At 47.2% G+C, this 24,099-nt stretch overlaps 1 protein-coding gene across 1 annotated transcript in view; it reads left to right on the top strand.

The window, feature by feature from the left end:
* Window positions 1–24,099, top strand: part of acoxl (acyl-CoA oxidase-like) — a 533,322-nt gene that overhangs the window by 437,337 nt on the left and 71,886 nt on the right. Inside the window, exons 14-16 of the mRNA XM_070885754.1 lie at window positions 6,504–6,613; window positions 11,405–11,516; window positions 17,748–17,835. Coding sequence (XP_070741855.1) covers window positions 6,504–6,613; window positions 11,405–11,516; window positions 17,748–17,835 — 310 coding nt within the window. The remainder of the gene's footprint in view (window positions 1–6,503; window positions 6,614–11,404; window positions 11,517–17,747; window positions 17,836–24,099) is intronic.

The raw sequence follows: 24,099 nt of genomic DNA, 5'->3' as shown, positions 1-24,099 counted from the left end.
ATACCACCAACGCTGCCTCCGCAAGATCCGTGTTTTTGATCAGGCCAACACCCCCAGAATCGAAGCACTGACCACACTCGACCAGCTCCGTTGGGCGGGCTCATCATCCGCATGCCCGACACAAGACTCCCAAAGCAAGCGCTCTATTCGAAACATCTCCACCAGCACCTGGGATTTCCTGGCCCAAGATCACCCGAAGTGGAGGAAGAGCATCCGGGAGGGCGCTGAGCACCTCGAGTCTCGTCGCTGAGAGCATGCTGAAAACAAGTGCAGACAGCGTGCGGCAAACCAGGCTCCCCAGCCACCCTTTCCTTCAACCATTGTCTGTCCCACCTGTGACAGAGACTGTAATTCCCGTATTGGACTGTACAGCCACCTAAGAACTCACTTTTAGAGTGGAAGCAAATCTTGCTTGATTTTGAGGGACTGCCTATGATGATGATGATGATGATGATGAAAGACTCGAGCCTTGAGGAGGCTTTAAAGTTGGAGAGATTTTGGGAAAGAGTTCCAAAGTAGGGGACGAAGGCAATTGAAAGCTCTGTCCCTTCAGAGCAGTGCTGAGGGAATGTTTCACTGGCAGAGGTGCTGTCTTTTGGATGAGAAGCTCGACTGAGGCCCCATCTGCCTGCTCAGGTGGACATAAAAGATCCCATTGCAATATTTGAAGAAGAGCAGGGGAATTCTCCCCGGTATCCTGGCCTCCAAGAGTTAGTGGAGCATAAGGTTTCAGCTCTGGGGCTCTCCCTTGGACTTGGCACTGCTCATGGATCTGCCTTTCACACAGTACTCCAGAAGCAGTGCAGGTTCTTGGCCACAGTGAAATCCAGTTTGTCCAGCTCGAGAGCCAAACCAGAGGTGTGTTCAGAAGTGGGGGCAGAGGAAGATTTCTCTGTTGTCAAGAGGACCTTTCCAGCTAAGCTATGGAATAATTCCTTATTTCCCAGCTTTAACTCAACGGCGCTGTGGACAGCTATCGTATTCCTGAACACAGGCAGGTTTTGACGCAAGGTCCAAACCAATGCTCCCTCTAAGCTGCGCGCCTGCGCGATCACGCAGTGATCTGCAAGTTCCCAGGCAGGCCACTCACACGCTTTTACATTGCAAAGTCCGCGCACACGCAGTAATTTAAAGGAACCATGCGTTGAAAGAAGCCAGTTGTGCAGCCTACAGAGAGCGTTGGTCCACACCCAAAACTTTACCTCGTCTGTTTTCTCCACAGATGTTGCCTGACCCGTTGAATGTTTCTAGAATGTTTTTGATACGGACCAGGACTCTTAACGCGGGACTTTTCCGGTCTGTGTGTCTCAGAAAAGTGCGAGCTGAAACAAATAAGTTTTTTTTGGCTACCCCAGTGGTTCACCTGGTTCGGGCAGTGAGTAGCTGAGTCATACAGACAAGGAAAGTCTCTCTTTTGAACCTTGGCCTAGATTGAATCAGCTGATCCCCACCAGGATACTACAGGATAATTGGCCTAACTGCCTGCCCCAGGACCAGGGAGGAGAAAAACAACCAGGGTTTCTGGTACTGGAGGCTGAATTAATGTTTAGTTCATGGCATTCCACAGTTCTTACGGGGTTCTGGGAATCACATTCCATGATCATATACATTTATAATCAGGGCCACTGCTCCTGGCTGACTGAATAAGTCAGATCCCATTCTTATTTAATAGGATTATGAGATTTTAATTGGTGGTGGTCACCCATTTTTTACCATGAATGTATCAAATTACACAGGCCTTGCAAATCACTCAGGGCTTCTGGACCCTGCTGAAAAGTATGCAGTGGCATGCAGCAGGCGAGGGCTGGATTAACCTCGTTTGGCCTGTTTTGAATACCATCGGGCCAGTCATAGGCAGTCCCTCGAAACGAGGATGACTTGCTTCCACGCCACAAAAAAGGATGAGTAGCCCACTGACATTCACTGCCAGGTTCATGCACGAACACTGGTCACACAGGTGAGATATCACAGGAGAGCCACAGCACGTAGAGCCGTATCCCAGCAAAGGTGAGCGATGGCAGGCGAGGAGGTGAATAACAACTAGCGGGAGGGAGGGGGGTGTGGTTGGAGTTTGTCTCTTAGAAATCTCCCATTATATATATTTTTTTAGTTTACCCTGACTCAGTTTGATATCCATTAAAGTTGGGACAGGGAGGAGTTGAACACTGACCAAGGTGAGGCGTCGCCTGTTGAGACTTGTCCATCTACGAATGTTTTCATCCCACCATTGGTGGCCCTGCCCTCCACTGCCTAGGCCCTAAGCTGTGGGTTTAGCTCCCTAACCCTCTCCGCCTATCTATCTCCCTCTCTTCCTGTAGGATGCACCTTAAAACCTACCTCTTTGACCAAGCTTTATGGTCACCTGTCCTAATGTCTCCTTCTTTCGCCCAATGTCAATATTTGTCTGAATTTGCTCCTCAGAGGTGCCTTGGGATGTTTTACACCATCAAAGGCGCTATGTAAATGCAAGTTGCTTTTGTTGAAAAGACACATTTTGCTAGTATATATGAGTTTCGACAGATTTTATTCGTATTGTAAGTAACTTAATGTGGTACCTTTTTTTAAAAAGGGAAAAAGGGATAGACCGAGTTATTACAGGCCAGTCAGCCTAACCTCAGTGGTGGGAAAATTATTGGAAAAAATTCTGAAGGACAGGATTAATCTTCACTTAGAAAGACACGGATTAATTAGGGACAGTCAGCATGGATTTGTTAAGGGAAGGTCATGTTTTACTAACTTGATTGAATTTTTCGAGAGGTAACCAGGAGGGTCAATGAGGGCAAAACGTATGATGTAGTGTATATGGATTTTAGCAAAGCTTTTGATAAGGTCCCACATGGCAGACTGGTCACAAAAGTAAAAGCCCATGGGATCCAGGGTAACATGGCAAGTTGGATCCAAAATTGGCTCAGAGGCAGGAAGCAAAGGGTAATGGTTGATGGGTGTTTTTGTGACTGGAAGGATGTTTCCAGTTGGGTTCTGCAGGGCTCGGTACTAGGTCCCTTGCTTTTTATGGTATACATCAATGATCTAGACTTGAATAGAGGGGGTATGATTAAGAAGTTTGCAGATGATACTAAAATCGGCTGTGTGGTTGATAATAAAAAAGAAAACTGTGGATTGCAGTAAGATATCAATCAACTGGTCAGGTGAGCAGAACAGTGGCAAATGGAATTTAATCCAGAGAAGTGTGAAGTAATGCATTTGGGAGGGCTAACAAGGAGGGCTAACAAGGGAATACACATTAAATGGTAGGATACTGAGAAGTGTAGAGGACCAAAGGGATCTTGGAGTGCATGTCCACAGTACTAGGTAGGTAGCAGGCCAGGTAGATAAGGTGTTTAAGAAGGCATACGGAATGTTTGCCTTTATTAGCCGAGGCATATAATACAAGAGCAGGTGGGTTTTGCTTGAACTGTATAAAACACTGGTTAGGCCACAGCTGGAGCACTGCATGCAGTTCTGGTCACCACATAACAGGAAGGACATGATTGCACTGGAGAGGATACAGAGGAGATTTACGAGGATGTTGCCGGGAGGGGACAGTCTTAGCTATGAGGACAGATTGGATAGGCTGAATTTGTTTTCCTTGGAACAGAGGAGGCTGAGGGGAGACCTCATTGAGGTGTATAAAATTATGAGGGGCCTAGACGTAGTGGATAGAAAGGGCCTATTTCCCTTAGCTGAGGGCTCAACAACAAGGGGGCATACATTTAAAGAAGATAGAAGGTTTAGAGGGGATTTGAGGGGAAATCTTTCCACGCAGAGGGTTGTGGGGATCTGGAACTCATTGCCTGAAAGGGTGGTAGAGGCAGAAACCCTCACCATATTTAAAAAGTACTTGGATGTGCACTTGAAGTGCCATAATCTACAGGGTTAAGGACCTAGAGCTGGAAAGTAGGATTAGGCTGGATAGCCTCTTGTTGGCCGGCATGGACACGATAAGCCGAAATGGCCTCCTTCCGTGCTGTAAACTTCTATGATTCTATGATTTCATTATTAAATGGAATGATGGTCAACTGAATAGAACACGCCGGCATACTTTTACCCAAATTTCCCACATTTCAACAGTGGCTACACTCTAAAAGTACTTAATTGGCTATAAAGTGCTTTGTGAAAGGTGGTTGTGAAAGGTGCTATATAAATGCAAGTCTCTCTTTAAATATCATCATCTTTATTATGGGAGGTTAGGGGGCAGAGTAGAAAAACTTAAGCTACAAAGTACATGTAATGAATAATATTATATAGTCTTATATTTATAAATCAATAACTGTAGTGTGTTTGAGGTTAAATTTTTAATATTTGATGGAAAAAGTGACACTCCCAAATAAGTCACTTCCTGCTTTGACTGGGTAAATCTCACACTGTAAGATGCAGTGCTATTTTAATGAGAGTCCAGGAAAGGAATGTGCCAGAGAGCATATTTCTAACATCTGTCTAATAGTGAAAGCATGTAGTTCACCGCTGCCCCCTCCTCCCTTACCCCCCCCCACATTGGCTTGGTGAGTAAGTGCACCATATGGTGTAGCACCGAGCCAGCCAGACCATGAAGATTCGCAGTTGTGACCTCAAATCTGCACTGGGTTATCGAGCCTCAGCCCGTGGTGGGCGGGATCGGGGTAGGGAGGCTGCAGTTTTTTTTCTCAGTGGCCCCCCGGGGCTATGGAGAGGAAAGGAAATCCACACATACGAAAATGCTGGGCAGGAAAAGGCCATCTGGCGCATCAAGCCTGCCCCCCCCACACCATGATGCCTGGAGGACCATGACTAAACTCGTCCTCCCTCCCGACAGTAATGTTCCCGTTAATCTGCGCGGCCGTGCAGCGGTCTGGAATTCCCGCACAGCTGGCTCAGCTGAGCTATTAAATGGGCCACGCATCCTAACAAAATTAAAGGGATCATTGCTCGTCAGCCATGTAATCTGCTGGAAGAGACACAACAAAAAAACACCAGAAATAAAACCCAGGGCCAATAAGGGAAAAAAAAAATGCTCTTGTTAAAATTCCACATCCTGGATTCCTGCTACTGTTCATCAACCCCGCTGGCCATTGCACATTGAGCAGGGGGAGGGTCCAGCTTGGGTTGTGATGGCATTCTTTGAATAGCTCACTTTTCAGGAGGCGGGATAGAAAATTAAGGTGCTAAATGTGAAATCCGTACCAGGATATTTGGTAGTTGGACTGAGAGGTTTAACATTGCACAGTGCAACCTGCAACTTATTTGGAGTCACATAAATTTTAGGGTAGAATCCAGAGAAAAAGTCACATTTCTCCCCACAGTGGAAAAACTGGGTGTCCGTTGTGACTCCGGAATACACTGGTTTTAAAAATTAACGAATATATGCAAATATGTCACAGTCGGCCTGTTTGTGACAGAAATGTGATTTGTAACTTAGGCTTACAGCACAGGTTAGTGCTACTCATCTCCTTGTTGGGCCCTTCGTGCATACATTCAGTAGCTGTGCTATATTCGGGTAATGCTGTATGATTATATTGGATCCCGACCCATGTGACGCTAAAGATTCTGGGATCTAAGTCAATGTGGAGCATTAGTGGAACTGCAGGACTTCATTATAAAACAGCTATCATTGTTTGATAGTTTAATTTTATTTTTCTATATTACTCCCTTTCCCCCCCACCTCCACCTACCTTCCAGGTCTACATCAGCCAAGCGCTGTTTTGTTTGTTAGTTGAGAGGATGTACAGGTGACCTCCGTCTCCCAGGTCCCTGCTGATGCCTCTGTTAAGCCAGCCGCTAGGAGATGCAGTAAAGTGGCGTGAGGTAGCCCGGCCCTTGACTTCTCCTTCCATACCTCTGGGCAATGTGACTACCATGACATACCTTATCGTCCGCCCCTATGCCCTTCATCTGATGCCATCGCCATTCTGACCGGCAGGACTCGTGCTTGGTCTCCGCATGCCTTCCCGAGCAGAGTTACCACCTTTCTCCACCCCCGCTACCTCCCCTTCTCTCTTCCCCTCCCCCCTCCCCAAAGTCTAGAACACGATAGGAGCAGGTTTGGGGTGCAGGAGGATAAAGTGATGGCTTGAGTTCTAATTTACTGCTGAATACTATAATAACCAATGTCTCCATGTCATAAGACACAGAAGTCATGAAGGAGGAAGATTGGAAAAAAAAACATTTTTTTATGCCTTTTTGATGTTTTAAAAATGTCCAGAGAGCTCACTCAAAGAGCGAGCAGTCTGATCCAAAACTGGATGGATTGCAACCCGAGTTTGAGTCAGGAAAAGGGCAGGTAGGAAACAATTTTCTGACTTGCTGCCCTGGAAAATGTTGACTCTAGCTGTGGAGAAGCGGTTGGGCCTCGGCTCTTCGTGCCTTGGCACGAGGCGATTCGTAGGCACTAACCCCATGTCCCATTGTTTCACCGCTCACTGCTGCATTTGGCCACGCTGTCCGTCAGTCTTGAGGTGTTTTCATTTGCCCAAAATAAAATGTATTTTTTGGAATTTACAAGTAAATGTTGGCAATTCATCCCGCAGGTGGTTGTCCGTGAGCTTTTGGCTCAGTACGCAAGGCAGTATGAAGAAAGACCCGTGGTCGGACTGCTGAGAAACTGGACTGGTGCCGTCGCTGACAGTTTAAGAACCAGGTACAGCTCTGTGCAACTTACAGGAAAGGAGAGACTGGCATTTTATTTTGTGCGGGGAAAACACAAGTGCTGCGAGCTGCTACCAGCATCATTAGTGGCTGCTACTGAGAGGTTTATACCACAGTTCTTTTAGAACTCCTGTCAGCAACACTGTAACATAAACCAGGCTGGTGCTTTGGACGAAAGCAAAATATGACGGATGCAGGAAATCTGAAATTAAAACAGAAAATGCTGCAAACACACAGCGGGTCAGGCAGCATCTGTGGAGAGAGAAACAGGGTTAACGTTTCAGGTCGATGACCTTTCATTAGAACACCCGTGCTTTGGCAGCGGAGACCCATTTCAAGCGGTGGGTTGCTCTCCGTCTTGCTGGAGCGGAGGTGTTGCCACTAGCCTTATGTCTGGCATGGGTTGGCTGAACTCCAATAGGCCAGCAATGTCGTCTTTGCTTTGCTGGTTTGTCTGGTCATCGGAGGGGATCCATGGCTGGAAGTGGACAGAAGTAATCGATCTATTCCTTTTTTTTCTTCCTCACTTATTTTTTCCCTTCCCTCATCGAGGGTTGCCAACTCTCCAGGATTGTCCTGGAGTCTCCAGGAATGAAAGATTAATCTCTAGGAAATGGCTCGAGAATCCCGGGAGAAAAATCGTGGGGGTGGGAGGGCATTAAAAAAATTGAGAGATTTTTTTTTCTTAATTTTCTTTGAACACTTATTTATCAGTTATTAAAATATTGGAGATGGGGGGGGAAAAACTGTTTGACTGACAGTCAAGTGTCATCTAATTGGGTAATGAAGAGCCTGTTTACTTTCCAGTTGGCGTGGGAAGGTGGTGCGCTGCAAAGATGGACATGTTGGGCGACCAATGGCGGGGGCGGGGCGCTTGGAGGCAGGAGCTCGTGTGACGAAAACCTCCAGCAATACATCCAACCAGCGTTGGCAACCTGCCCTCTCCTGAAGCTGTTGGATCTTTGCTGGAGTGCAGTTGCTCAGATGGCCAAGTAGCCATATGTGAGCCTTGACAAGAGTTTCAGCTGGGTCCCCAACCACAACGGGCAGCACTGCTGAGCCTCGGGTATCCAACCCACCTGGGGGTCCTGGCATCTCCACGAATTAAAGATTAATGTCCCGGACCTCGCTGTGAAAAAACCAGTGAGGAATATCATAGCTGCATTAAGACAAAAGAGAATAATTCCTCATTATTGGTTGACTGACAAGTCAAGAAATATCCAATCGAGTTCACAATGTCTGTTTGCTTTCCAATGGTGCGCCGTAAGGATGGATGTGGCAGGGAGGAGGTGGGGGCGAGGTTGCAGTTGGAGGCAGGTGGTCGGGTTCTGAAGCCTCTCAGAATATGTGCAACCGGAGTTGGCAACCCTAGCCTGAGCCCAATCACATCCTCATCTGATGTGTACATGCTCGCACTTTCAGCAGGGCAGCAATCAGGAGCGGGGACCCGAGTTGATGCTTCCCTCCCTAACCCAGGGGTGCTGAGGTCCATCACAGTGCCCCTGCCATCCCCTCAGCTGAGAACAGGCAATTTTGCTCAGAGCAGGATGAAGCCGACGGCCTTGCTGCCCTGTTTGGCTCATTTACTCACTGGATACATTTGTTGAACCTAGGGAGAACAAAAATAACAATTTTGAAACAACTGCCCAGGTACACGTTTCTCTCCCCTCCCACACACCCCAGCCGCCGTAGCACTATGAAATCTGGGATAGATTCTTGAGCACCAGCCAACTCAGTTCGTTAATGAATCCCTTCGAACAGAAGCAGATGCACAACATTAGTGGGATACTCGCAGAGAAGACAAATAGCACTGGGAGAGAAGAAAACAGTTCCCAGCAGTGGAACCAAATCGGGTGCACCTTGGTTTCCTGGAATTCAACCCTGTACATTTTTTTCAAGTGCGTGTTTACAGCAGGCAAGGCTATCTAAATCAGGATGCATAGATCCAAGTAACAGGACACATGGGTAATGACAGGAGTCAGACCAAAGTACTGCAATATTTGGGCTTTCCGGCAACATCACCACAAAAGATCAAAGGTTCAAAATTATCTTTGAAGCCAGTGGTGACAAACAGAACTTGGAAGGAGCAAGTCTTTACATAGGTCCTTATTCACATTTTTTAAAATCTCAATGGGTTCTGACTTGGTGCTGGAGGAGAGATCATTTCAGCATTAAACATGCACTCTATAGAGAAACACATTCTTCACTCCCACTCTTACTTCAAGGGTGTTGTGCTGCTGCAACCAGGCAGTTTATATTTGTGCATCTAGCTTCATCCCATTACAGGGCAGCAATATTCAGATGTTGCTCTCCCACTCTTGCATTCCCACTGGGACACTGAGTTCTACTAAGCTCACTGGGCTCCACTGCTATACAGAACCCACAGAGAGAAAACACGCATGGCCAGATCTCCGCATTTCATCGAATGATACAGCACAGTAGGAGGCCATTCGACCTATCGTGCCTGTGCCAGCTCTTTGAGAGAGCTGTCCAGTTAGTCCTACTCTCCTGTTCTTTCCCCGTAGCCCTGCAATTTTTTTCCTTCAAGTAACTATCCAATTTCCTTTTGAAAGTTGTTGTTGAATTTGCTTCCCCCACCCTTTCATGCCGTGCATTCCAGATCATAACAACTCGCTGCATAAAAAAAATTCTCCTCATCTCCCCTCAACTTTACATGACTGAAACCAGGCTCCTTATATCAATGACATAATCATAGACCCAGTAAATTTACAGTGCAGAGGGTAGTGGATGTAGGGAGACCAGGTCTCCCACAGTCAGCTAGGCGTGCCTATAAGGGTAATGTCAGCGCTCCCACATTCGCAGCAGAGATCCTGTCGTGCCTGAGTTAAGAAGAAAGTCTTGTAAATCCCTGACTCTGTCCTTGCCAACTGCAGTTATAATAAGGAATAATCTGGTTAAGTATCTGACAACACTTTTGCTTTTTAAAGCAAGGACAGAAAGCACGTTAAGAGAAGGAAATGATAAACTCACTGATGTACTTTTCAATCCAAAGTTGGTAGTTGGAGCCTTGTTAATCCAAAGCTCCATACACGTGGCACACTTGATCTGCCAGAGCTCTGTGTTCCCTCACTGAACTGTAGTGATTGTGAGAGTATAACAGCAGTTGACCACTTGTACCACAGCCAGCACTGTAGTTGGCAGTGGGCTGCTGTATTAACTGGGATATAACAGTTTCCTTACATTACTTCAAAAGTATTTCATTAGCTGTAAAGCACTTTAGGATGCCCTGAGGTCGTGAAAGGCGCTATATAAATGCAAGTTCTTTCTTTAAATCTCGTATGTTTAATCTTGTATCTACGGTCCCTCGTGCTTTACCCCTCAGCTACTGGAAACAGTCTGCTTCTATCTACTATCCTTTCATAATTTTAGACATTGTTTTCATATTGTCCCATAATCCATGTTGCTCTATGAAAAAAGCCCCAATTTTTCAAATCCTCCTTTATATATTTTTTTATTCGTTCATGGGATGTGGGCGTCACTGGCAAGGCTAACCAAGGGTTATGGACCGAGAAAGTGGGATTAGGCTGAATAGCCTCTTGTTGGCCGGCATGGACACGATGGGCCGAAATGGCTTCCTTCCATGTTGTAAACTTCTATGATTCTATGAAACCTTAGAGGACAGATCTCGAACAACCCAGCAAAAGCCTCCCAAGTTCCAGCTGAAATCCCTTACCCCAGCGCAAGTGCATCCCTCCCCCAGCCAAAGTCCCTGATCCCAGCGCAAGTGCATCCCTCCTCCAGCCGATGTCCCTTACCCCAGCATAAGTGTATGACCTTACCTCTCCCCACCCCCCCGCCATAGATGGGGCATTGTGTGCAGATTGTTAACAGGTTGAAGTGAATAGTGACAGTGTCGTGACTTCTGGATTTCACCCACTCCAACGATGTCCCTTGTAACACAGGCACCGAGCTTTCCGAGAAATCGGGTGTCGGTGCAAAAGGGGTTGGAAGAACGTGATCCGTCTTCCCTGAGTTCCCTCTCTCCCCTCCGATCCCCCCCACCCGTATCTCTTTCTTCCCCCCGCCCCCACCAGGCTCTCTCTCTCTCTCTCCAACCGCCCCCCCCACCCCCGCATCAGGCTCTCTCTCTTTCCTCCTCCCACCAGGCTCCCTCCCTCTCTCTCTCTCTCTCCTCCCCCCACCAGCCTCCCTCTCTCTCTCTCTCTCTCTCTCTCTCTCTCTCTTCTCCCCTCCCCCCGCCGCCACCAGTGCCTCTCGGCGGCTCAGCGGGGGGGGTTCAGGGGTCAGCGGGGGCTCGGCAGTGCAACGGGAGGCTCGTGGCTCGGTCGGAGGAGAAGAACCTGTTTGGGGCCCCACTTCCGGTTGGGAGGGGGTGGGAGTTGGGAGGACGCATGCGTAGAAAACGGCTAGTACAAATAGTTACTGTGTTTATTGTCAATCCCGAATTGCCCTTGAGAAGATGGTGGTGAGCCGCTGCAGTCCGTGTGCACTCAGTACCAGGAAACTCCCAGTGAACCTGCAGTGTACCCTCTCTGAAGCATCAGTATTCTTCCTGTATCGTGGAGCCCAATACTGCACACTGCACTCTAAATGAGGTCTTATTACGATTTTATGTAGACTCATCAGTACATCTTGGCTTTTATATTCTATACCTATTCCAGGTCTGTACATTAATATGTTCCTTCAGTCTAATTGTAGTTTTGATTTCCTTGCTTCAGATTGTAACTAAAATAATGTACTGCTTACTATTTTTTTAAACTGTTGAAAGGCTCTGACCGTCTCTTCATTCATTTCCCAATAGCATCCTAGCATTTAATACAGAGACGGTGGGCAGCCTGGGCTTCTTACTGAAAGCGCTGAATTACCGAGAGAGAGTGCTTCAACGCAGTTTGGCAGCCAGACTCTACAGCAAGGTAAAGTCAGAACCCAGGTTCTCCAATGAATTTAATGATTGCTGATAAATATTTTTGTTATTCTTCAGACTCAGCTTGCCTATGTCAGCCACTGAGGTAACCAGTTATAAAATCACAACCAATAGGCAGGAGAATGAATGGTTGGTTTAAAATTTGCCCGCAAGGGAAATGTGCTCTTGAATGAATGATTGCGGTAATTGTCTATCCATGGGAGAGTCAATCCAGGTGGTTCTTGTCCACTTCCCTTGTGACCAGTTACAGAGGGGGATGGGAAGTGCCTCGAAAGCAGATTGTCCTTGCTCCTTATTGGTCAGCAAACGATGCTGGGACGGTTGTGGGGGGAGAGAGGACCTAAAGAGAGAGAAAGAAAAATAATATAAAAATAACTAGAATGAAGAGAAGAATTGTGTTATTGTTCATATAGTTGTGACTCACAAGTCTGTGCCTTGCAGCATATTTTGTTATGGTAACTCCTTGTTGCCAAAGCGAACACCACAAGATTCTGTGCTTCCTGCAGCCACCAGACACACGTATAAAAGACCTCTATCCTCTTAAAACAGTTGCCTCTGGTTGTACCCTGTTATTATGAGCCTCAAATTTATAAATTAAAGTAGACTTTTTAATATTTCCCATATTTAAGGTTCCAGGCACACAAGCTACTTTCAGGACAATGTCAGTGGAATGCCCCATCATCAGCTGGCAGGAGATGTACGAGACCAGCCCGGATAATTATTCTCTTTTGTCTCCAATTTTCTCCCCCTCCATTCCTGAGGGCATTGGCAGCTTGCTGAGGCACAGTCCCATTGACGGCTTGACCAAGCGGTGTTCAGTGCCAATGAGAGTCAGCAAGATATCTGTGGAGGGCATTAAAGCCGAGCCCAGTCTTTGAGTAACTGGGCCATTTTATTTTCCTTTGAAGTCAATGGTAAAGAGAATCAGGCGTGTGTGTAAAATGGCCACCGATTCCCTATCATCCGTTTTGTGCAACCACCCATGACAAATTTCACACCCATTGCCTTATCTTGTTCTTGGGCTGATAACTACAACAACAACAACTTGTATTTATATAGTACTTTTAATGTAGTAAAATGTCCCAAGGTGCTTCACAGGAGTGTTTTAAGGCAAAACGAATAAATTTGACACCGAGCCACATAAGAAGAAATGATGGCAGATGAGAGGTAGGTTTTAAGGAGCGTCTTAAAGGAGGAAAGAGAGATTGAGAGACGGAGAGGTTAAGGGAGGGAGTTCCAGAGCTTGGGGCCTAGGCAGCTGAAGGCACGGCCACCGATGGTTGAGCGATTATAATCAGGGATGCTCAGGAGAGCAGAATTAGAGGAGTGCAGACATCTCGTGGGCTTGTGGGGCTGGAGGAGATTACAGAGATAGGGAGGGGCGAGGCCATGGAGGGATTTGTAAATAAGGATGAGAATTTAGAAATTGAGGCATTGCTTAACTGGGAGCCAATGTAGGTCAGCGAGCACAGGGGTGATGGGTGAGTGGGACTTAGTGCGAATTAGGGCTGCCGAATTTTGGACGACCTCAAGTTTATGTAAGGTACAATGTGGAAGGCCAGCCAGGAGAACAAGAATTAGGAACAGAAGTAGGCCATCTAGCCCCTCGAGCCTGCTCCACCACTCAACAAGATCATGGCTGATCTGGCCGTGGACTCAGCTCCATTTACCCGCCCGCTCCCCATAACCCTTAATTCCCTTATTGGTTAAAAATCTATCTATCTGTGATTTGAATACATTCAATGAGCTAGCCTCAACTGCTTCCCTGGGCAGAGAATTCCACAGATTCACAACCCTCTGGGAGAAGAAATTTCTTCTCAACTCGGTTTTAAATTGGCTCCCCCGTATTTTGAGGCTGTGCCCCCTAGTTCTAGTCTCCCCAACGAGTGGAAACAACCTCTCTGCCTCTATCTTGTCTATCCCTTTCATTATTTTAAATGTTTCTATAAGATCACCCCTTATCCTTCTGAACTCCAACGAGTAAAGACCCAGTCTACTCAATCTATCATCATAAGGTAACCCCCTCATCTCCGGAATCAGCCGAGTGAATCGTCTCTGTACCCCCTCCAAAGCTAGTAAATCCTTCCTTAAGTAAGGTGACCAAAACTGCACGCAGTACTCCAGGTGCGGCCTCACCAATACCCTGTACAGTTGCAGCAGGACCTCCATCCCTCCATCCCTCTCGCAATGAAGGCCAACATTCCATTCGCCTTCCTGATTACCTGCTGCACCTGCAAACTAACTTTTTGGGATTCATGCACAAGGACCCCCAGGTCCCTCTGCACCTCAGCATCTTGTAATTTCTCCCCATTCAAATAATATTCCCTTTTTTTCCAAGGTGGATGACGTCACATTTTCCGACATTGTATTCCATCTGCCAAACCTTAGCCCATTCACTTAACCTATCTAAATCTCTTTGCAGCCTCTCTGTGTCCTCCACACAACCCGCTTTCCCATTAATCTTTGTGTCATCTGCAAATTTTGTTACACCACACTCTGTCCCCTCTTCCAGGTCATCTGTGTATATTGTAAACAGTTGTGGACCCAGCACCGATCCCTGTGGCACACCACTAACCACCGATTTCCAACCCGAAAAGGACCCATTTATCCCGACTCTCTGCTTTCTGTTCGCCAGCCAATTCTCTATCCATGCTAATACATTTCCTCTGACTCCACGTACCTTTATCTTCTGCAGTAATTTGTTGTGTGGCACCTTATCGAATGCCTTTTGGAAATCTAAATACACCATATCCATCGGTACACCTCTATCCACCATGCTCGTTATATCCTCAAAGAATTCCAGTAAATGAGTTAAAACATGATTTCCCCTTCATGAATCCATGCTGCGTCTGCTTGATTGCACTATTCTTATCTAGATGTCCTGCTATTTCTTCCTTAATGATAGCTTCAAGCATTTTCCCCACTACAGATGTTAAACTAACCGGCCTATAGTTACCTGCCTTTTGTCTGCCCCCTTGTTTAAACAGAGGCATTACGTTAGCTGCTTTGGAATAGTGCGTTGGAATAGTCAAGACTAGCGGTAACAAAGGCAGCAGCGGATGAGCTGAGGCAGGGGCGGAGACGGGCAATGTTACGGAGGTGGAAATAGGCCGTCTTAATTATGCCGCGGATATGTGGCCGGAAGCTCATTTCAGGGTCAAATATGATACCAAGGTTGCAAACAGTCTGGTTCAGCCTCAGATAGATGCTAGGGAGAGGGATGGAGTCGGTGGCTAGGGAGCGCAATTTGTAGCCGGGACCAAAGACAAAAGCTTCGGTCTTCCCAATATTTAATTGGAGAAAATTTCTGCTCATCCAGTACCGGATGTCAGGCAAGCAGTCTGACAATTTAGAGACCGTGGAGGGTCGAGAGAAGTGGTAGTGTGGTAGAGCTGGGTGTCATCAGCGTACATGTGGAAACTGAAGCGGTGTTTTCGGATGATGTCGCCAAGGGACAGCCTATAGATGAGAAATAGGAGGGGGCCAAGGATAGATCCTTGGGGGACACCAGAGGTAACAATGAGGAAGTGGGAAGAAAAGCCATTGCAGGTGATTTTCTGGCTACGATTAGATAGATAAGAATGGAACCAGGCGAGCGCAGTCCCACCCAGCTGGACAAAAGTGGAGAGAGAGGCGTTGGAGAAGGATAGAGTGGTCAATTGTGTCAAAGGTTGCAGATTGGTCGAGAAGGACGAGGAGGGATCGTTTACCTTTGTCACGGTTACAAAGGATGTAATTTGTTACTTTGATGAGAGCCGTTTCGGTACTATGGCAGGGGCAGAAACCAGATTGAGTGGACTCAAACATGGAGTTGCGGGAAAGTTGGGAACGGATTTGGGAGGCAACAACATGATCAAGGACTTTGGAGAGGAAAGGGTGGTTGGAGATGGGGCGGTAGCTTGCAGGCACAGTGGGGTCAAGGGTTGTTTTTTTGAGAGGGGTGATGACCCCAGATTTAATGGAAAAGAGGACAGTACCTGAGGCGAGAGATCCGTTAACAATGTCAGCTAACATGGGAGCCAGAAAAGGAAGTTGGGTGGTCAGTAGTTTCGTGGGAATAGGGTCAAGGGAGCAGGAAATGGGTCTCATGGACAAGATGAGCTTGGAGAGGTCAAGAGGGGAGATCAGAGAGAAAATGTACAGGGTATTGGTGAGGCTGCACCTGGAGTACTGCGTGCAGTTTTGGTCACCTTACTTAAGGAAGGATATACTAGCTTTGGAGGGGGTACAGAGACGATTCACTCGGCTGATTCCGGAGATGAGGGGGTTACCTTACGATGATAGATTGAGTAGACTGGGTCTTTACTCGTTGGAGTTCAGAAGGATGAGGGGTGATCTAATAAAAACATTTAAAAAAATGAAAGGGATAGACAAGATAGAGGCAGAGAGGTTGTTTCCACTGGTCGGGGAGACTAGAATTAGGGGGCACAGCCTCAAAATACAGGGGAGCCAATTTAAAACCGAGTTGAGAAGGAATTTCTTCTCCCAGAGCGTTGTGAATCTGTGGAATTCTCTGCCCAAGGAAGCAGTTGAGGCTAGCTCATTGAATGTATTCAAATCACAGATAGATAGATTTTTAACCAATAGGGAATTAAGGGTTAGGGGGAGCGGGCGGGTAAGTGGAGCTGAGTCCACGGCCAGATCAGCCATGATCTTGTTGAATGGCGGAGCAGGCTCGAGGGGCTAGATGGCCTACTCCTGTTCCTAATTCTTATGTTCTTATGTTCTGGAAAGAGATGCGAGTTTAGGGCTAGGACAGGGGGAACCTCGGAGGAAGTTTGGCCCGGTGGGCTAGGGGAAGGAAGGGAAGTGGCAGAGGCAGCTGATTGGATGGGCTCAATCTTTTGAGACAAAGAAGTCCAAGAGATCCTCGCCACCACACTCACCTCCAACAACAAATGTTGTTGCCTCAGCTGGAGTATTGTGTTTAATTCTGGGCACCACATTTTAGGAAGGATGTGAAGGCCTTGGAGAGGGTGCAGAGCAGATTTACCAGAATGGTACCTGGGATGAGGGACTTCAGTTATGTGGAGAGATTGGAGAAGCTGGGGTTGTTCTCCTTAGAGCAGAAAAGGTTAAGAGGAGATTTGATAGAGGTGTTCAAAATCACAAATGGTTTTGATAGCGTAAATAAGGAGAAACTTTTTCCAGTGGCAGAAGGATCGGTAACCAGAGGACACAGATTTGAGGTGATTGGCAAAAGAACCAGAGGCAACATGAGGAAATATTTTTTCACACAGCGAGTTGTTATGATCTGGAATGCCTGAAAGGTTGGTGGAAGAAGATTCAATAGTAACATTCAAAAGAGAATTAGATTACTCCTGGAAGAGAAAACATTTACAGGGCATTGGGGAAAGAGCAGGGGAGTGGGACTAGTTGGATAGCTCTCGCAAAGAGCCGGCACAGGCACGATGGGCCGAATGGCCTATTTCTGTGCTGTACCATTCTATGATTTGTTGTTGGAGGTGAGTGTGGTGGAGACAGGGGAGAGGGGTTTAAGAAGACGGTTAATTAGGCACATAAAAAAGAAAATTGCACCTTATCCGAGATATAAAGGGAAATCTGAAATAAAACAGGAGATCCCGCAAATGTGTATTTACCCACTTTGCATTTCCAGCATTTCCATTTTTTATTACAAACTAGTGGACCTCCCATTAAATTGCTTGAGTCGAAGGATATTCTGTTTTATAGCAACAGAGCGTGTTACTGGAAATATATGATGGAAAAAGTGATATGGGAAGTAAGTGTGACACTTACAAGAAGTAAACACCATACACAAGGCTCTTATTACATAATAGATTTGTATGTGACATATTTAGCAGTTGCATGAAGATAATGAAGTGAATTTTATCCAACCAGAATGGGCGGGTTGGGGGCGGGCGGGAAGTAAAAACAAATGTTAAATCTCAAACCCGACTCCAACCTGCCCACTTCCAGTTTTAATGGAGGCGGGGCGGGAAACCAGCATGCTCTCAGGAGGCATGTCAGCCACTAAAAGCCTTTCAGGAGGTGGCATGCCGGGGTTTTTAGGACTCGCGCCCCCCCCCCCTACACCCGCCAGGGATCTCCGTCCCCCCCCCCGTCCCCCCAACAGTGATCGCCGACTCCAATGATGCAGACTTTAACAGACCAGCTATCACTTGCTTCTAAACCTGGGGTATTTTAGAGAAAGCTTTATTATTTTTCTCTTAACTGCTAGAGAATGTGTTCCTTTCCGTAGGTAATGAAAAAGAAAGAAGAGCCCTTCAGTGCATGGAACTCGTGCCTCCACCACGTTACTTACCTAGCCCTGGCTCACATTCATCGAGGTCAGTAGCAATATCTCTTCAGTTGACTTTTTAATATTTACCATATTTAGGGTTCCAGGCACTGTACACTGATTCAGGCACACCAGCTACTTACAGGTCTATGCCATTGCCAGCTGACAGGAGACATGCGAGACCAGCCCTGATAATTATTCTCTCTAGTCTCCAATTTTCTCCGCTCCCGCAATTCCTGAAGGCTTTAGCAGTTTGCTGAGGTACAGTTCCATTGACGTCGTGACCAAGTGAGGTGAACCTTGCCAATGAGAGTCTGCAAGATATCACACCACTGTGGGCAGGAAGGCCAACCCCAATCCTAGACCCACAGCCGAACCCAATCCTAATCTCAAAGCCGAACGCAATCCTAGTCCCACAGCTGAACCCAATCCTAGTCCCCACACTGAGCCCCGTACAATCCCCACACTGAGCCCCACACTGAGACCCGTACAGTCCCCACACTGAGCCCATACAGTTCCCACACTGAGCCCCACACTGAGACCCACACTGAGACCCGTACAGTCCCCACACTGAGCCCATACAGTTCCCACACTGAGCCCCACACTGAGCCCCGTACAGTTCCCACTCTGAGCCCTGTACAAGACCCCATACTGAGCCCCGTACAGAACCCACACTGAGCCCCGTACAATCCCCACACTGAGCCCCATACAATCCCCACACTGAGCCCCGTACAATCCCACCACTGAGCCCCATACAATCCCACCACTGAGCCCCGTACAGTCCCCACACTGAGCCCCGTACAATCCCCACACTGAGCCCTGTACAGACCCCACACTGAGCCCCGTACAGACCCCACACTGAGCCCTATACAGACCCCACACTGAGCCCTGTACAGACCCCACACTGAGCCCCGTACAGACCCCACACTGAGCTCCGTACAATCCCTACACTGAGCCCTGTGCAGACCCCACACTGAGCCCCGTAGAGACCCAAAACTGAGCCCCGTACAATCCCCACACTGAGCCCTGTACAGACCCCACACTGAGCCCCGTACAGACCCCACACTGAGCCCCGTACAATCCCCACACTGAGCCCCGTACAGTCCCCACACTGAGCCCCGTACAGTCCCCACACTGAGCCCTGTACAGTCCCCACACTGAGCCCTGTACAGACCCCACACTGAGCCCTGTACAGACCCCACACTGAGCCCTGTACAGAGCCAACACTGAGCCCAGTACAATCCCCACACTGAGCCCTGTACAGACCCCACACTGAGCCCCGTACAGTCCCCACACTGAGCCCCGTACAGACCCCACACTGAGCCCCGTACAATCCCCACACTGAGCCCCGTACAATCCCCACACCGAGTCCTGTACAGACCCCACACTGAGCCCCGTACAGTCCCCACACTGAGCCCCGTACAGACCCCACACTGAGCCCCGTACAATCCCCACACTGAGCCCTGTACAGACCCCACACTGAGCCCTGTACAATCCCCACACTGAGCCCTGTACAGACCCCACACTGAGCCCCGTACAGTCCCCACACTGAGCCCCGTACAGACCCCACACTGAGCCCTGTACAGACCCCACACTGAGCCCCGTACAGACCCCACACTGAGCCCCGTACAATCCCCACACTGAGCCCCGTACAGTCCCCACACTGAGCCCCGTACAGTCCCCACACTGAGCCCCGTACAGTCCCCACACTGAGCCCTGTACAGTCCCCACACTGAGCCCTGTACAGACCCCACACTGAGCCCTGTACAGAGCCAACACTGAGCCCTGTACAGACCCCACACTAAGCCCAGTACAGTCCCCACACTGAGCCCCGTACAGACCCCACACTGAGCCCTGTACAGACCCCACACTGAGCCCTGTACAGACCCCACACTGAGTCCCGTACACTCCCCACACTGAGCCCCACACCGAGCCCCGTACAGTCCTGACACATTGCTCCCACACACTCTTCCAGCAGGAGTCAACAGCGGTGGGAACTGTGGTTGTTTTTATAGCCTCCCAAACCCAGGGTACTGAGGCTAATTCTTGCACTCCTACATTGCCCAGGTACTCGGGCCAGGTATCAGAGGGCAACTGGTGATGAGGCATAACTTAAGGGGAAGGGCAAACAGGTCAGGGCGACTGGAAAATATATATATTTAAATTAGTGTGGTTTAGTTTCCGTGAATGAAATAGTTTTGAGTTTCGAGTGCACCAATGATCTCACTTGCTCTAGTAATGTCTGGGAAGGTAAAAGTATAGTGTATTCCAGAAAACCTGTAATCAAGGAGGCCCAATATGTCAGAAATTAAATTTAGGGCAATTAAGCAACATTTAACAGCTCAGTGCTGGTGTTCAGAAACTTGTTTTTTTGGGGCCTGCATATTTCTTTGCCTCTTCTTGAAGGTGCCGACCTGTGCGGGGGAAGAGTACCTCTCTCATTTATCTTATATACCTCTATATGGTCCCCTGTGACACACCTTTTTCCGAGACTTCTGGCGTCAAGACTCCCTGACGCCAAAGAGATAAAATCAAAATCAAAGTGTTTTGCTGCTTCTGCTTTCTCTTTAGTGGTTTATATGGAAGGGTGAGGTACTGTTGCAACTTATTGTAATGCTGGATATCAGAGGAATTACTTGACAAAAAATCACCACGGTCTATCTCGATCACCTTCTACAATCCTGGTAGTCGCAGGCCACATCGATGTGATTGCACTAGAGAGGATACAAAGGAGATTTACTAGGATGTTGCCTGGACTGGTGAATTTTAGCTATGAGGAAAGATTGGATAGGCTGGGTTTGTTTTCTTTCGAACAGAGGAGGCTGAGGTGTATAAAATTATGAAGAGCTTAGATCGAGGGGATAGGACGGACCTATTTCCCTTAGCAAAGGGGGCATAGATTTAAAGTAATTGGAAGGAGGTTTAGAGGGGATTTGAGGAGAACTTTTTTCACCCAGAGGGTGATGGGGGTCTGGAACTCACTGCCTGAAAGGGTGGTAAAGGCAGAAACCCTCATAACATTCAAAAAGTACTTGGATATGCACTTGAAATGCCGTAACCTACAAGGCTATGGACCAAGAGTTGGAAAGGGGGATTAGGCTGGTTAGCTCTTTGTCAGCCGGCACGGACATGATGGGCCGAATGGCCTCCTTCTGTACTGTAAATTTCTATCGTTCTATGGTAATGGAGTTGTTGATTAATGATAGCAATCAATCTCTGTCAATAAGTCTACAGCAGACCCAGACATGAGGCGAGGAAAATCCCAGTGGTGGAAAGCTTTGGGAACCATAGGTCCAAAGTCTCCTGTTCCTAAGCAATATGAACCATCAACTACAAAAAGCAGCATTTGATGGCATCAATCTATGTTTATATCATCGAAAGCTGCTTTTTGTAGTTGGTGGCTCAATCTAAAAGTAAATTATCCTTCAACGAATATTGGCCATGCTCCCTACTTCTGATCAGGCTCAGCTGTGATTCCCTCCACGTCTGAATAGCCCGCCAACGCTCACTGGGTTCTCGCATGCTGGCAAACCATGGATCTACACCCCCAACTTGAGTGGGAGAGAGTGGGGAAAATTGGAGGAGGAAATAAAGAGTATTTATTCCTCGATCTGTTTTAGCAGATAAGGTACAAGAACCTATGCTGGTCACTTCATTCATGACCAATCAGTTTATCTGCTTCATTCATTCAGATCCCTAATCTGCAACAGTAAAAGTAATTCTGGTGCATTTTGTCACTCTTCAGTCTCAATGCAAAGATCTTTGTTTGTTTAAATTATAAGCCTTGAATTATGCTGTGCCATGTTAGCCCATCATCATCATCATAGGCGGTCCCTCGAAACGAGGATGACTTACTTCCACTCTAAAAGTGACTTCTCAGGTGTTTCAATGAAGGACCTAATATTCCAGGTCCTGAACTACATCCTGAAGGGTGGAAGATGCCTGTGCGTGGGTTTTTTTTAACGTGTGGTGGCTGTTGCACACCAGCCACCACCATCATCATCATAGGCAGTCCCTCAAAACGAGGATGACTTGCTTCCACGTCAAAAAGGGATGAGTTCACAGGTGTTTCTATGATATTCAAGGTTCCGAACTACATCTTGAAGGGTGGAAGATGCCTGTGCCTGGATTTTTTTTAAACAGTGGTGGCCGTTGCACACCAGCCACCACATGGGCTTGATTGAGCTAGGTCTTGGTCCAGTGGCAAGGATTAACCAAGACGACTGGAGACCTGCTCTGCTGCATAGACCTAGTGCACACACATATTGCAGTGTGGGCTGGCCCGTGCTGCCCCTGGGCCCTCGACTCTTCTGGGCCCCGAACTCATGCCTCTACTGGGCCCAGATCACGTCCCTCTACAATCTCTCGCCGCTCCTTCGCCCCGACCTCGCCGCTCTTGCTGTACTTGTCCGAACTGCAGTCAGCCGTTGCCCTCCATATCGACGAGAAAAAAACAGCCACCACATGGGCTTTGTTAGTCCACACCAAGGCATTTGCATGAAATTACTTTCTGAATTTAACATTGGGTTAATGACTTCATTAACATAGCAGACAAAGGAATTCCACACAAATGTGTTAAGTGTTTGTATGCTGATATCACACAGAGGCCAAAGCAGGAATGAATGAATGTATTTGGGGCTGGTTATTTCTCTTTTTTTACACAACAGAATTATTGCAAAGTTTCAGTGAACTTGATCTGTTTCTCTATAAATTAGATGGTGTAGTTTAAATAAAACCCTCTCCCAATGACACCTAAGTAGTTGAGCCATTCGCGGAAGGAATGCCCAGTTTTTATTCCTGGCCTGCGCTAAATTAGCAAATCTCATCCAGGGCAATTGTATGGGCACAATTGTCTCAGCACTCCGCGTTAAGGAAGGAAAAATCGTTCAAGGGTTCCCACGATGAAGCCGCATGTGAGCATATGTGCTTCAAGTGAGGACAGGATTAGGCTCACCTACAATACGGAAAATAGCCAGCCAACAATTAACATTGAGGCCCACGCACGTAAAATGGCCACTTGGGTGAGGTACCAGAAAGCAACTTGGCACTCGAGGAATCATATCTCAAGAAAGCGTCACAATCTTCAAAAGCGAAAAGCCTCAGGGGAAAAAAAAGGCTTAAGAAAAAAACCTCCACCATGTGCGCCTTAGTGTTGCTGATGCTTCTACTTTTGTGCCGATGAATTAATCTCTTTTGTTAATTTAAGACCTTGGCTGCCTCAGCATCTTATTAATGCCCATGATATGTTCTGATTTATTAGCTGAAGCATTTTGTGTGTGCAGAAGTCAGTATGACCAGACTTCCTCGACAAATCTATGTTTGGGTGAATTGTGTAATGCGTTTAGTTTCCACAAGCAACAAAGTTACTCCTTAGCCGGTGACCTTGTATTTTTTTTGCTTTGTTTTTCTTGCCAGTTTCCGCTACTCCTCCTCCTTTGAAGGTGCTGAGTCTTGCTGACATACGGTTCCAGGGGTACTAGATCCCTCTCACACCTCGCCCACCACTATTTATGCGTCAGCCTCGACAGTCTATTTAACTGTGGGGGCATCACAGCGAAGTTTTATCCTGTTTTTTACCCTAATGTTTGATCATACACAACAAACAAACATGTACGTACACACACTCACACATCCACACACATACAGACACTCACTCACTCACTCAGTCACATATATACACACCCTTCAGCAGGGAGTTGTTCCGAACAGGTACCCCAACCCACAAGCAGTGAGGCTAATTCCAGTACTGTTAAAGCTGCCCCTGTTGAGATCACCTGTTCATTACCAAGTAGCGAAAGGTTATAGTTTAGCAGATGGCTACAGTTGAATTGAGCTATAAAGTTAAGGATTTCAAACTCAAAATTGGAAATTACCTTGTATTGCTGGCTATAAAATGTGATGCCGTCTTTCTTTTTAATAATAGGGTAATAGAATTGTCGAGCAAATTACAACAGGGTGGTGGAACAAGGTTCACAGAACGCCTGGATGAATTCCTGTTAGTAAAGGGGATGCAGAGATGTTAGTTACAGAATCACAGTAAGGAACCTGATCGGTAAAAAAGAAGTTGGAATTTCAACAATACCTTTCACCACCTCAGGACATTCAAAACTGCTTCACAGCCAATGTTGTAATGTAGGAAATGTAGCAGCCAATTTGCGCCCAGCAATGATATGAATGGCCAGATCACCTGTTTTTTCTGACATTAAATATTGACAAGCAAAAACCAGGGAGAACTCCTCTGCTGTTCTTCGAATAGTGCAATGGAATCTTTTACATCCGCTTGAGGGAAGATGGAACTCTGACAGTGCAGCAC

This window comes from Pristiophorus japonicus, chromosome 7 (assembly GCF_044704955.1).
Source record: "Pristiophorus japonicus isolate sPriJap1 chromosome 7, sPriJap1.hap1, whole genome shotgun sequence".
Taxonomy (NCBI): domain Eukaryota; kingdom Metazoa; phylum Chordata; class Chondrichthyes; family Pristiophoridae; genus Pristiophorus; species Pristiophorus japonicus.
Note: the sequence above shows the minus strand (reverse complement) of the source record. Positions and strands in the feature narration are given on the sequence as shown.